Source organism: Hippocampus guttulatus, chromosome 15 (genome assembly GCF_054856545.1).
Source record: "Hippocampus guttulatus isolate MCC_2025c chromosome 15, RoL_Hgut_1.0, whole genome shotgun sequence".
NCBI classification, from domain to species: Eukaryota; Metazoa; Chordata; class Actinopteri; order Syngnathiformes; family Syngnathidae; genus Hippocampus; species Hippocampus guttulatus.
In genome coordinates this window covers 13870791-13885310 of record NC_141275.1, presented here as the reverse complement: position 1 = coordinate 13885310, position 14520 = coordinate 13870791, and the positions used below count along the sequence as shown (strand labels likewise).

General features: G+C 46.0%; 1 protein-coding gene across 5 annotated transcripts in view; it reads right to left on the bottom strand.

Moving 5' to 3' along the window:
• The window catches only part of nbeaa (neurobeachin a), a 46619-nt gene that overhangs the window by 14216 nt on the left and 17883 nt on the right, over nucleotides 1–14520 (bottom strand). For 4 of the 5 annotated variants that reach the window (XM_086131992.1, XM_086131994.1, XM_086131993.1 and 1 more), the window contains exons 3-30: nucleotides 14166–14266; nucleotides 13164–13259; nucleotides 12959–13080; nucleotides 11774–11900; nucleotides 11576–11695; nucleotides 11051–11197; nucleotides 10505–10702; nucleotides 9967–10100; nucleotides 9787–9895; nucleotides 9409–9561; nucleotides 7947–8115; nucleotides 7274–7353; nucleotides 7099–7161; nucleotides 6797–6894; nucleotides 6620–6712; nucleotides 6347–6455; nucleotides 6185–6266; nucleotides 5736–5859; nucleotides 5360–5552; nucleotides 4620–5294; nucleotides 3720–4109; nucleotides 3355–3572; nucleotides 3060–3213; nucleotides 2704–2727; nucleotides 1541–1721; nucleotides 1261–1388; nucleotides 931–996; nucleotides 670–838 (exon numbers count right to left, since the gene is read on the bottom strand). In XM_086131992.1, the coding sequence (XP_085988118.1) occupies nucleotides 670–838; nucleotides 931–996; nucleotides 1261–1388; nucleotides 1541–1721; nucleotides 2704–2727; nucleotides 3060–3213; nucleotides 3355–3572; nucleotides 3720–4109; nucleotides 4620–5294; nucleotides 5360–5552; nucleotides 5736–5859; nucleotides 6185–6266; nucleotides 6347–6455; nucleotides 6620–6712; nucleotides 6797–6894; nucleotides 7099–7161; nucleotides 7274–7353; nucleotides 7947–8115; nucleotides 9409–9561; nucleotides 9787–9895; nucleotides 9967–10100; nucleotides 10505–10702; nucleotides 11051–11197; nucleotides 11576–11695; nucleotides 11774–11900; nucleotides 12959–13080; nucleotides 13164–13259; nucleotides 14166–14266 (4323 nt within the window). The remainder of the gene's footprint in view (nucleotides 1–669; nucleotides 839–930; nucleotides 997–1260; nucleotides 1389–1540; nucleotides 1722–2703; nucleotides 2728–3059; nucleotides 3214–3354; nucleotides 3573–3719; nucleotides 4110–4619; nucleotides 5295–5359; nucleotides 5553–5735; nucleotides 5860–6184; nucleotides 6267–6346; nucleotides 6456–6619; nucleotides 6713–6796; nucleotides 6895–7098; nucleotides 7162–7273; nucleotides 7354–7946; nucleotides 8116–9408; nucleotides 9562–9786; nucleotides 9896–9966; nucleotides 10101–10504; nucleotides 10703–11050; nucleotides 11198–11575; nucleotides 11696–11773; nucleotides 11901–12958; nucleotides 13081–13163; nucleotides 13260–14165; nucleotides 14267–14520) is intronic. The other variant, XM_086131996.1, reaches the window with a different exon arrangement.

Below are 14520 nucleotides of genomic sequence, written 5' to 3'. Positions count from 1 at the left end.
AACATTCAGGATATTTTTGGGCAGATTTGTCAAAATCGTGCATCAGTCACTACAGTGGAAGGCTACTGAAAAGACAATTTCTTTTGTGACTGATACGCAACTTTGACAGCTCCAGATGTATATGTTTAATGTGTATATGACATTTGATAGTACAGTGGTGCCTTGAGAGTGACCATACCTTTGAGCTTTTCAAGAAATGAGACGTTAATCGGATGATTTTTTTTTGCTTTGGATTACGTGCCAAAATTTGCAATAAGAGCATCGTATGATGGCAGGGAACTCGACTCACTTTACAACACGCAGCAGTTTTCCAGACAGTGAACGCTAATCCTTCAAAAAAGATCCTTCAAACAATTTTTTGTCACTCGCTGTTGAAGTTTAATGTCAAACTAAACATCAAACAAAGAGGAGCAGCGCATTTAATTGAAGCTAAAAGTGAGGGTAAAACTATTTATTTGAATTCTATTCCATTTTGTTATTTATGTATTTTTATAAAGTATCAAGTGCTATTATTTCTATTTAGAAGTAATTATTTTGCGATTTCCGTTGATGTGGTGCAAGAATACTCAAGGGACAAATTCAAATTGTATCTCAAGGCGCCTCTGGATTTTTTATTTCATTTTTTTTAATTGAAAAAGAAGGTAGTTGACCATGAAAAAATAAAGTCACCCGTGCTGGTGGGCGAGTTGATCTCGTGTCGGATGCTGCGTCCGGACAGGCTGGTGGACCTGCTGATCTCCCGCTGAGGCTCCAGGATGTCTCGGTACTTGGACACCATCAGCACCGAGATGAAGTAGACCACAGCCAGAGCCAGGAACTGAGCCTGCTTGCTGTCGTCCTGCAGTGAGGGGGTGGGGGGGGGACATGGATCATGTTAAGCAATTACGTGATGTGACATGTGGTCTGCTTAACGAAACGCAACACACTTACCACGTCTCTAAAAACCACCGCGCGCAGACGGTTGATGTCCACATCCTGTAGGAGACGGTCCGGGTCCTGCTGAGCACAAGCACAACTTAATATGAATTCATCCCTTTGTATTTATGTTGAATATTTTTTTTCTGTTTATATTTCCACTGTAATTATTTTTTGCTTTTGCTTATTTCACTTTATCATTCCCCCCATTTTATTTGCCCCTTTTATTCATGATATATTTCCCCACTCATATGACAAGATGAGAGGCTGCAATGTCGACCTCCATGGCTTTCTTATCAAAGCTTGCGGGCGCCATGTGTGCAATAAAGAGAGCGAGAGTGCCACCTTGCTGGCGGCGGCGGCGGTGGCGTGCAGGCTGTCATGCGACTTGCTGCTCGTTAAAGAGGACTTGCAGTTGCGATCCCGCTGCCTCTGACGACACTCCAAACAGTTCCTCACCGCCATGCAGCACACTGACATACACACAAGTAAGTAGCACAAAATGGCCAACACGGGTGACATTTGATGGAGAGACGGTCAGAAGCGACGTCAGGATGTTTGGAAAATTTGCAGTCAATTCATAAGATCCGCACTCGAATGACGCGCCAAGCAAACGACTCCTCACCCAATCGGAGGCACTGCCTCATGAGGCCGCCGGAGGACATGTTCTTCTCGGCTTCGATCTCGCTGAAGTTGAGCGAGCTGGCGAACACCAGCACGTCCACCATGGCCATCAGCCGCGACAGGAAGGTGACGGCCGTCTCCGACGACATGCCCTGCGTCGCCTCGATGTTCTCCAGCTCCGTCTAAATGTGTGGACACGCAACAAGGGCAAATGGTGAGGATGAGGTCGTTGTTGAGAGCAGGAGTGGGCAAAGGTTTGTTGCTCAAGGGTCACATTTGTTTCTTTGAAGAACAGTGAGCCAGTTCTTTTGTAGTTGAAGTAAAAATAAAAAAAAAATCATTATTATTAATTCACAAGTTAGCATTTTAGTTAAAACATACATCCATAAAATATAAAATAGTTTATTTTAATCATGAAAATAATAGCTAATCCTGTAGCTATTGTTTTCAAAGTAATAACAATTAAACATTTATTTCATTAAATCAAAGAGTAAAAATTGCTTCTATAGACAATTCTACGTTAAAAAGTTTATTGGAAAAAAATACAATAGTTCAGGCTCATTAAAAAAAAAAAGATATATTTTGAAAATAGTTTTTTTTTTTTGCTGCTTTTTTTTTTTTTAACAATGAATCATTTACAAAAAGGAACTGGCTAGGAGATGCACTTCATGCCGGTGGCGTCTTACGTGAAATTACGTGCGCCCTATCAGTGCAAGAATTCACCCGTCAATCACACACGCGTGTCAAAGTAAAAGTGGGTAAAGTGCACACTTACACACAAACACACGCTTAAGTGGGTGAGGACACACTAGTGCTGGGGAGCTCTCCAGGTGGCGACGTCATACAGGAGTCTTTTTTTTTTCAGACATTTTACCCACCTCAACCCCCTCGCATCCTCCCCCCGGGACGGGGGTCACCTCCTCACCCTTCACAGCCGTCCCCGTTCTCCTCTTTAAGGTCCATACAAATGGAGTATAGGAGTAACAAATACAGGATAATAGTGGGACTGGGACCCCGAAGGTCCAACAAAGTGTATTCCACAGAGGAAATCAACCCAAAAAAATTGAATGGCAAAATACATAGCTTGCGAGCACCCCGCCGACCTCAAAAGAAGGAAAAGAGCGTCAAAAGTAAGGAGGGAAGGAAGGAAGGAAGCAAACTTACACTGCTGGCACTACTCTTAGAAGTCTGCACATGCAAAAACACACGACAACAATCAAGACGACAAAAAACATACAGAGAGGAAAAGAAAAGAGGAATTTAAATAAATGAACAACAAATTAAGTCGGTTAAGTCAGAAAGATGTTGAAAAAAGGGTGCCTGTAGCTTTAAGGAAGGAAATTCTAAAAACCTTTTAAAAGGACAAGATCAAATTGTTAGCCTATTGGCCCAACTCATTTTTAACTGTCAATTTTTTTTCTGCACTTTTTTAAAACATGTCAGGTGTCACCACAAGGTGTCAACGTCGCATTCAGAAGCGGCAGCAGTCCCTCCACCCGCCACAGTGTGAAGCCACTTACGGAGGGAGAGGTGGCAGCGGATAAGAGCGGCAGGATGCCCCCGCAGGCGATGATGATATTGTCCACCATCTGGGATATGAGGTGGATGGTGTTGTGTACGAAGATGATGTTCTCGTTGCTGTTGACAAAGTCCATTACCGACTTGGTGGAGTGGCTGCAAGGAGAACATGTGTCTGAAATGGCCACTCCAAAAGCAAAATTGAATTGGATTTAATTAGCATCATTGGCCAAAATGACTTGAAAACCAAAATGGCAGACTTCCTGTTTTGTTTTTTTTCCCCCAGAGGTGCCTCACCTTCTCCACACGTGCACATCTGTCTCCAGGGCAAATAGAAGGTCAGTGAGCAGTCTCTGGTGCATGGGCGACCACTTGAACTCCGGGATGCGGAACATGGTTGTACGTGGCCCGGGGCTGAACTGGCGCCTCTGCTCCTCCGTCATGGGCATCCCCCTGAAGCCCAGATCCACGCGGAGGTCTCGCTCCAGCTGGGAGGCGCTGCGACCATGCAGAGCCTGATATCAAGAGTTAACACATAATTTATACCTTAATACTGCCTTGAAACCCTAATTTGGAAGCCCAACCCAGGTTTGAAACGCTACCTCGAAACCCTAAAACTGGTTTCAAACCCTAACTTGAAACCTTAGCACTTTGGTGCTCACCTGGGTGGTTGCAGTGGTTGATATCTTCTTCTCTTTGCCGTCATCAGACCTCTCGGTATCAGACGTGACGCTGACCGTGTCTCCCCCTGCTCCCGTCTTGAGAGCTGCCGCCTCGCCGTCGGGGCCTGCGGCCCCGTCTGCCTCAGGGAAGTCGGGCCGAGACACCGCCTGGTTCCGGGCCGCTGTGATGGAGCTGATGTCGGCCAGTGGGCTCTGGATCTTGAAGGGCCCGTCCTCCGAGAGATCGCCGGCCGAGCTGCAGCTGGTCATGTGGGCCAGCAGGCTGAGGTCATCACTGGCGCTGGTGCCGCCGGGAGTGGCGGGCTGATCGGGACCGGGTAGGACCAGGGCGTCGGTGGCCGCCAGAGCGGGGAGGAGCTTCTCGTCAACCTTGAAAAAACCAAAAAAATTGAATTCGGATCTTGTATTGGAAAGCATTCAACTTTGTACCTAATAAGTGGCCGTTAATCTTTATCCAGGTGGCATGTACACCTCTGGAGGCGCACAAGGTTTCATTATGGATTGATACTCACCTGGCTGTTCAGTTAGTTCGTTAGTACGTGAGTTATCCGCTAAGACCGTTAATTTGCTGTGAGAAAGCTCGCTGGCTAGTTGGTTCATTATTTATTTGGATGATTAACAAGCAGGTCGGTTAGCTGGTTTGTTGGTTCATACTTTAGCTACCTTGCTAGCGAGAACCTTAAATTGCTACCTGGTTCACTAGTTGGTTTGTCAGCTAACTGTTGAGATCTTTGATTACCCAGTAGTTACATTATTTGTTACTGGCTACATAATTTGTTGTTGTTTTTTTGGCTACTTGGTTGCTGGTCTTGTTAGTTAGCTCTTTTGGACATCAATGCTAGCATGAGCAAATGTTGCACGTAGGTGACCTGTCGGTACCTTGCTGAAGAGGAATCCGTTGTTGCTGGGTACACTGTCTTTTTCGTCAGCCAGCGTGATGAGGGGGCCCATGATGCCGTCGTCCTCCAAGGTGACACCCGAGAGGCCCAAACTGGGCGGTACACGGACCGCCGATGCAATGGCTCCATCGTCTTTGGGTACCAAGGTGCCGTTGAGATTCTGTACCACAGCGCAGTAGGCACTGTCCAGGAGCGAGTCCACCTCCACCAGTGGTCCGTTCTCCATGGACCCACTGCTGCCCGTTCCGCCGCTCCCACCGAGCCCTTCAGGACTCAAGTCCAAGTCATCCAGCTTTACTTCAGTGGCCTCCACCTTCTCGGCTTTGATGTCCACCAGCAGGTCGTGGACCTCGACCCTCACGCCGGGTCCCTGCTCAGCGTCACCGCGCTTGACGGCCCCGTCCGCCAGCAGGTTGCGAGATGAGTCACTCCCAGCCCCACTGCCTCCTCCCTCGCTGTACTCGGCCTCGCTCTCGGGTGTCTGAGAGGTGTCGTCCATCTCCAGGTTGCCATTCACGACGGGTGCCGGCGAGGCGGAGAGGCCTGAGATAGTGGACACAGAGCCTTTCTTGCCTTTCTTCATGTTCTCTTCCTCCTGACGCTGGTACTCCTCGTACATCTTGGCCAGGTACTCCTTGTGGGCCTCATATGTCACCTATAGCCATTGCATTATTAGGCATGATCAATATTAGCCATACGAGGCGGCAGTGCGGCTCGGACCTTGGAGTGCGCTATGGAGAGCGTGTCCACCCAGACCCTCCAGCCGCCCCACTCGTATTTGATGGCGTGGTAGAGCAGGATTCTGAAGATGTTGTAGACCATCTCAGTGATCTTCTGCTCCTCGGGATTCTTGGGGTTGATGTAGCCCAGCGAGAACATCCAGTCCTGCCACACCGAGCACTGCAGCAAGCAGCTGAAATGCAAATGCGCCACCAACGACACCAGTGCATTATCACACCTGTACGCAAACATTAGGCCAACTAACCAGCTAAGCAACTAAGCTAACTAGCTCATGAGCTACCGTAACTGACAAAACAACCAACTTACAGTAACTGCCAGTCTGAAAAAAAGCCCTTAGGAGTTGTGTGACAAGTACCGTCTGTTTTCTCTGCTGTTGCTGAAGAGTTTGATCATGTCAGACAGGAAAAGTCTCCTGACTTCCATCAGCTCGGTGCTGGGAGACGAATTCTTCAGCAGAGTGGCAACAACTTTCAGGATCACTACATGAATACACATGAGCAACATTTGAGGAATTTTAGCAATATTAGTGCAAATAATATGACAGAAGTGTAATGATTTCATTTATAGACCCGATATGAACTATTTTAGCGACATGATTGCTTTTTGTCAAAATAAGATTCTTGGAATTAGCCATTTTTGGTACACATGGGACGTAGCGACATTCGGTAGCAAAACTGATGATGCTGTGAGTGATAAGCGAGACAATAGCACTATTAGTGTTGATGAGATTTTGAGAAGATTCGAGATCCTAGCAAATTACGAACGTCAACGACATTAGCGTAGCCTAACCGAATGATGACTCACTGGGATTCTGAATCTTGATGGTGGAGTCCGGTTCTGGGTGCGGCTTGTGGACCACCTGGGTGCACACCTGCTCCGTCAGGATCTGCAAAGCCCAAATAAGAATGCCATAAGAGGCAAGTTAGTGAGCGCATCGCCACAATAACTGGGCAGTCAATGACGTACCTCATAGAGCGTGTTGTAGGTGGTGACGGACACGGTGTTGGTGTGCATCATCAGACGCTCACCAAGCAGTGTGAAAAGACTGTGAGTGTGCATGATCTCCACTTTCCTCCTAACAAATATATGAGCAATATTAGTAGTTTTAGCAATATTAGCGAAAAACGAGACACGAGCAACATCAGCAGTAGAAGCTATTTACGCGATGTTAGCCAGGTCAGCAATTTTAGTATGATAAGCAACATTTCCGTCATTTTTCACAGCCAAAAAGTTACTGACTTGTGACCAAGGTGCTTCAGAAAGTATCCGAGTACTTTGAGGGCCTGCACTCGAATGCTCTCGCTCTTGGAGGCCAGCAGCTTGCAGATCACCCTGAAACACAACAAACACACATATTCGTGTTATTAACATCTTTTTTTTTCCTGGTGGGAGGTGAGCTGATGACGTCCCCCTCACCTTATCCCATTCCTCTGGTCGAAGGCGGGAATCATAGAGGCCGGATGCTCAGACATGAGCGCCACCAACAGCTGCAACACGTCATGGATATTCTCATCCTGTAGGGGGCGGAAAAGACAACATTACAACTCCTAATGATCCGTTAGCTTTTTATCATTAGCTATTTGTGATAACATCAATATGAGCAATATTACCAATAAAAGCGGTATTAGGTATAATATCAATATTAGCTTTAATGGCAATATTAGCTCCGTACATTAGCAAGAATAGATGCGTTAGCAGGATATTTTAAAATCACCAACCTCGTGCATGGTCAACAAGTAGTTGAGAATACTCTGGAGTTCGTCTTCCTTGACACCCCGATCCTAACAGCAAACAAGCAGACCGTTAGCAATGTTAGCACCATGAGCAAAATCAGCCATTTTAGCAATATCAGCAGGTTTGGCGACATGACCGTAACAAGCTATTTCTGACTACCTTAAGTATGAGCTGTTTGAGGAAGAGGAGCATGAAGGCCCGCAGAGAGATGATCTCCTTTTGGGACGGCCGAGGTCCCTCTGAATACCCACGGACAAACATTCATAAAACACACACAAATAATACGCACACTTTTCATTTCTGGTTCAAGGAAACAATATTATTTGTAGATATCCATCTGCAATATAAGACAGGGGACATGATTTTGCTACAAAAGTACATTTGATCTAACCCCACATGTCAATATTGGCAGAATAGATAAATGATACTCAATCTTCACATATTTGCCATATTAATATGAGGTATGAGCACCATTTGCAACATGATAATAATAGACATATGCGACACTCGCGGTGTTAGGCATGTTAGCACCATAAGTGATAATAGCAATAAGACCGTGATGACTAAGATCAAGGAAATAAGCAACATAAGTGATCTGTAATATTAGAGGTCTCAATCATGTTAGCAACTAGTGATAAGAGCATTATGACCAAGTTACTCATTTTAACCTGCTTGTGAATTTGAAACCAATTCGCCATTCCATCGCTGCACAATTCAAATACGTGAATCAAGCCTAGCCAATCAAGCTTGGTCTGTTGCCACGGCGACACATCTAGCACATCATCGATGATATTGGGGAGTGGGGGGGGGGGGGGGAATAAAACGCGCTTACCGAGGCCTTTGGGTGCGATGGCGCTGCAGTCTAGCGGATTGACGGCCCAGTAGTAGTACTTGAGTGTGTGCATGAGCTGCAGCACGGTGCCCACGCGGCGGATGGTCGAGTAGATGGTCGCCGTGCCGATGAACTCTGATGACAGGTACGTGTACAGAGACAGCTGGACCTGCCAACATCATCACAAATCATTCTGATTGCCCGTGGACGTATTACACGTAACCGTGACAACATTTGACACAGGCGCAAGTAGACACAACACACCTCCACAATATACCACAACACTCTAATAATGTACCCGCACGACATTCACCCACAATCGTGCCATGATGCTGTGGATGCCGCCCCTTAACGTTCCAGGGCACCGTCAGCCCCACCGCTCTACCCACCTATCCCCCCCAATCACCTTTTAGCAAGTCACTGGGAGACAATGTACATTCATAATGTTTACACTTGTCCACCTCATGCCTCGGACCTCAGATTTAAATCTCAGCGGTCGCCTTATTGTGTTATTTTTGTTATTTTGATTTCAAAATGGCGCCGCGTGAGTGGCTGCCTTTCCAGCAGCTCCTATATTTTGTTGTTCTACTTCTTCCTTTCATAACTTTGCTGCTGTGAAATGGAAATTTCTCCATTGCGAGACTAATAAAGGTTTTTCTTATCTTATCTTATCTTATCTTAACGAGCTAGCCCGGTTAGCGCATGTTGTGCTGTGTGCTCGTTTGGCGTAAACATTCCTCATTACGATAATGATTATGATGAGGATGATGAGGAGGAGGAGGATGTCAATGTCTTCAAGTGAAAGCCACCCAGACTGGACGCCTTCAATAAGGCCGACAAAAGCGCTTCAGTCTTGTGTCTTGTTCCGTCTCAGCTCTGGGGTGCCCACGAGCAGTCAATCACATCTCAGGGTTGCAGCTCATCATTTTCACATTCACTTTTACCGCTGCTAAAACTTGTTTAATTTAAAAAAAATGCTTGCAACATGTCTCCATTTTGTCTCTAGAAATGGAAATCTTTGCAGCTCAACTTACCAAAGTGCTGTATAGAATTATGGCTGAACATGAAACATAAAAGACAATGAACAAAAAGGAATGAGCCTCACAATAAATAATCCAATTTTATTTTAAAATGTAACTACACTAAAAATAAACTGCTGCAGTGCCCCTTGTGTCTTGGGAGCACTGTAACATCACAACACAATGCAACCCCACAACCGATGCATCGCTTACACTCGCCCCCCCCCACTCCTCCCTTCGCCCACTCCACATTTTCACCCACAAACCAACACTTCAGAGCCCTACAACGAACCACAGCACCACAAACTGCCAGGTCGACTTCAAACCTCCATTTTACAGGCAGAGTAAAAGTGGTTTTTGTCGCCTTCCTTTTTTTCTTTGTGGCTCTGATATACACACGCACACACACACGCACACACACACGCGCACACACACAAACTAACCTTGGCAGGCGTGTGTATCCAGATGGCAGCGTTGAACAGGACGTGGTCGCACAGCTGCTTGAGGAGCGGCGCCCCGTGGGGCAAACCATCTAGGTACTTGGCGAAGGACAAAAACTGCTCCAGGACCGCACGGGTGATGTGGATCCTGGACGACTTCACACAAGACAAAGGAAACATCAAGTCAGCCACTCTTGAGAAATAAAATTGGTCAAAAATTCTCAATTTTGCATATCCCCGTCAGCTGTCTTGTATATGTACTCGGTTCAAATGCGTTTGTCTCCTTTTTCGGGAATGGGTCACTTTTTGTGGGCCCACTCATGCCAAATGTCATGTTGCTCAACGGCACTGCCTTTGGGATCCGAATTTTCTATCACATACCTTCTCCAGCAGGTATCCGATAACCAGGAAGCCCTTGCCACCCAGCATCTGCTCCTGCATGGCCACCGAGCTCTTGAGCAGCTCCACCAGGAAGGCGAGCAGCGTGGCGCTGTAAACACCACACCGGAATGAGATTCAACTGGGGATCCGCATCAAATATGCCATCTGGCGATTCCTGACCACACAGTGGTGTCCACTGCGGCGTCGTTGAGGTGCTTGTAGTCCAGCTGGGCGAAGAGCGGAAAGAGGACCTGGATGCCACCGATGGAGTGGATGGCGCTGTGGATGGAGTGAGTCACGATGGCCTTTACGTCCTGTAGTTGGGACACAAATGCTTTAAGCCTGCCCGCTTCCAATACATGTACCATTTCCCATACTCTGATGCCAAAAGAAAAATGTGTGTTCACGTTGATGGACTGTCAAGTGCATCCCCAAACTGTAGGTGGCGCTATGTAAATGCATCATATGTAAGGAACCAAATGTTTTTTTTTTTTTCCAATTTGATTATCCATGCATTCAAAATTTGACTCATGTAAGGAGATGACTGTACTCGCTGATAATGTCACGCGAACAAACATCATGACATTAACTACCGGTACAATTACACCCAAGGAGACGAACAGCACAAACAAGATGCTCTTTTCCTGCGCTCTTGAAAATGTCAACTTGGACTCTTGCTGCGACCTTCGCTCAGCATTCGACACACACGCCCACAGACCTGCAGCATGAGGGCGTGCGGCGAGTGCACAAAGATGGAGGCGTTCTCTCGCGGCGAGGACTCCAGGCAGAGCTGCGCGTCGGTGGCTTTGGCGTTGTACGTGAAGGAGATGGAGCTGGCCAGTTTGCCGTCGTACAGGACCTGCTTGTGGTGCTCGGCCAGGTGGATGTCGCTCTCGGACTTGAACTTGAACGTGCTCTGTGGGGAGGGAAAGGTAAAAGGTCAAAATTTGGCTGGGGGCGGGGAATAGAACATCTGGGCAGAACCAAATATAATCGGCTTCCTGTAGCGCTACGCGAGGAAGGATTAGCTTGATGAACAAAGCGCTAACATGGGCGCTAATGCAATTAGTGCCCGAGAGAGAAAAGTCAGGATTAAATACAGTATGACAGGAGCTTTAGCCAGCGAGCTCAAAAAGCCTTCATTAGCCTTAGCAAGGTAACAAGTCCACATTACCGTACATGTTCCATCAAGCCTCAACAATTTGACTTCTATTATTTCCTCATGTCAGCAACACAAATTGCGTCTGATGCCATCATGTCTCACCTTGTATCCGGGTCCGAGCTGGTGTATGGCAAAGATCTGAGCGGGGTTGAGCGCCTCGCTGAAGACGTAGATGGCGCCGAGCTGGCCGCAGAACACTCGGTTGGCGTCGGCCGTCTCCGAGGAGCCTAGGAAGCATTTGTCGTAGCTCTGAGCGGGGACAAACACGAATGATGTCACGTAATTAGCTGAGATGCCTTTTCATCGTGTCATACATAAACATACGACATACATTTTTCATGTCCTCGTATGTGATCATACAAGGTGAATGTGGACACGATGCAAATGAATTCAAATCAAATCCTACGTCACATTGATTGATGACGCCATTTTTTGACGCCGCAGCTTTTTGCTTACACTTTGTTTTTATACTACAAAGTATCCACTTGTCAAGGACGTGCTTCCTGTCCCCCCCGCCCCCCCGTTCCCTTCCTCGGCGGCTTGGTGTGTTTTGCTTCCTGACCGGGTTGGGCAGCCGCCCAGGGGCGACTCGGGTAAAGGACAAAATGTTGGCGGCGTTTCTCTTACGTCGTTGGTGTTGACGTGCCAGGCCATGTCGCCGTAGGAAACCAGCTGCCCGTTAACATAGCAGCGGATCTCGGAGTTCCTCCAGCGGTTGTAGATGTGCACGATGCTGATCATGTACCACTACATGACACACACACAGCGCCACTATGATTTTTTCCTTTCTTTTTTTTTCTTTGCGCACGTGTTTGTTGTTCTCACCTTTCGCGGCTGGAAGTCGTATTTGACGCAGTGTTGGAAGCCTTTTCCTTTGGACTTGAGGGAAGTCACGATCAGACAGTTGCCAACAAAGTGCGCCGAGTAGCCGATTCCTTTACTGGTGCGGAAGCTGCAAAATGGGCACAGTCGTCATTTCTTTGCATGATAAGAGCCAACTTGCACATTACAATAATTAATTCAATTGCTCTTCTTGCAGCCGGTTATTTGCGATCATTCATGTGATTGCTGCCTTTGCCAAGGTAACTGTTACTTTGCATGATGGAAATAAACAAAACTATTAGAAATAATGCATAAAGTCAACAATAGCCCATGAAGTCGACAACACTCCACTGCAGGTTGGGGTGTGCGCAACGAACGATGTCATGCGATGATAATTGCCACCGTGCAGAATAGAAATGAGTACAACAACAAGAAATGACAAGAACAACTTCCCGTCCTAGAAGTAAAATCAAAACAAATGAGGCAAATCGCGCTTCCTCCCCCCCTGTCGCTGTTTGCGGCTATGAGCTGGCAGTGTGTAATCTGCACACACACAAGATGAAAAACAAGATGGACGACAAGAGCAAGCGCCTGCTGGACCATGATAAGAACCAGCAGGGCCGGACGGTAGTGGGGGCACATGAGGGCACCTGCCACTTAACAAACGGTCGCCAAGGATACACACGGAGGTATTTACCATACACACCATCGTCACAGCTTTATGTAATTGCCCAGATATAACTGCCGTCCTACCTCTGTTCCACAAATTAAACTAATAATAATCATAAAAAAATTTAAAAAACATGATTGCCCGCTGGCAACTTTTTATTTTCAGGACAATTCAGATTAATCAACAGAGCAAAAATACATCCGTGCGTGAAGTCTCTTTCGTCTTGCTTCCTCCCTCCTCTCCCGCTTGTAACTGCTCGCCCCTCCCCTCTCTGCGACTGGCCCCAATTCACCACAAAGGTGCGGCTCATTTACTCAACTCTGCGAGCAGCCAATCGTATACACACACACGACAAAAAATGTCATATTATTATGTTTTACACAGAATAGGAGGATTTAAAAGCCTAAAAGGGGCTCCGGTGATGACTTTTTGACTACAGCAAAATGAAACGGTGGGATAGTCTTTCGACCTTCTGAGCTAAACTTACAACCCGTTTTGGTTGACCCCCGCTGACTCACCAGTAAAGGTACGGCTTGTCTTTGTCCACGTTGATGTTGTTGAGCGGATCCTGTCGGAACCACGTGTTGATGGTGAAGCCGTTTTGGTAGGGCCACTTGGCGATGGGCGGCAAAGCGATGGCCTGCAGGAAAACACAGGCGGGAACGTACGTGTTTACAACCGAGTGTTCCCGATCGAGCGAGCGGTGGGTTACAAAGCACGTACTGCCGCGCTGCGTCCGGGGAAATTGAAGAAGGTGTCGGGGCCGTGACGCTGAGGCATCTGATTCAACACCGACAACAACTTGATGGCGTGTCTGGGCTACGAAGAGCAGAGGAGTTCTCAGTGAAAGAGGAGTGAGTGACATTTACAAATGGATACACGCTCCTAAAGGGAGGGAGAACACGGTTTGACATCACATCTCCACCGCAAGACTCTGGATCAATAAGCTGCCCTCATCAATATCATGGCAACTCCACATCGACCTGTCTGTCTTTCTGTCTGTCTGGAAGGAGGGGCTTGCTGATGGAGGTTGAAGGCAGAAATGGGGATGTTTGAAAGAAACGTCAAACACTTCACTTATTTGTGGGGATTCTTGAGAAATTAAAAAAAAAAAAAAGATCGTTTATAATAGTTTTGCAGTTTTCCATTATCGTTAGCTTTTATTTCATTTTCACTTGTGTGTGTGTGTTTTTTTTAATTCAGTTAGTTTTAATGAGATTTTTAGAACGGGGTTGTTAGGTTTTTTTCTATTTTTTTTAAACAATTCTTTCTTTTACTTACATTTGTATTAGTTTTAGTATTAATTACAGCTTTTTAAAATACTGTGTATATCTATCTATCTATTGAAGTGTGTAAACTAAAAAAAAGGTCACTAAGTACTGTAAACTACAATTCCCGAATGCCTGTTCGACCTTCCAAAAATTTAAAATGAACCACAAAAGTCCATTCACATATGATATTAATTGACAAAGGGGTGGTAACTTTGCTCTAGCTATAGTTAGCGTTTTAAACTAAAATGCAAACCATAGTTTCAATTCATTTTAATTTGATTTCTTTCACAAAAAAATATTTTTTTTTTACTTTTAGCTTTTGGCTATCTTGTTAATTGTCGTTAACTATGACTACCTTGGAATCAGCACACACTTTCTTTTGGCTTCGCTACTTTGTGAGGATCGTTCAGGAAAATCCCGAATGGGCCCCGCACACTTTCTTGGCCTTACTTACCCAGATGCCGTTGTCGCCTCTCAGCATGCTGAAGAGCAACTTCAGCTCCTTGACTGTGATGCTATAACTGGCCATGACGCCCAACATGTCCACCAGTAGGTCTGTAAATGACAAACACAGAGCTGTCGTTGCTTATCAGAAACATTCTTCAAATGATAATTATCTTTGTAGAAAGCTGATCATGGACGGCACAAGATCGAGTACAGTGAACATATATATATATATATATATATATATATATATATATATATATATACTGTATATATATTTTTTTTCTCTTTTATCTAAATATTTTAGTAGGATAGCCAAACACTTGACAGCTGCAACCCTACATATTTGACTCACATTACCTTGT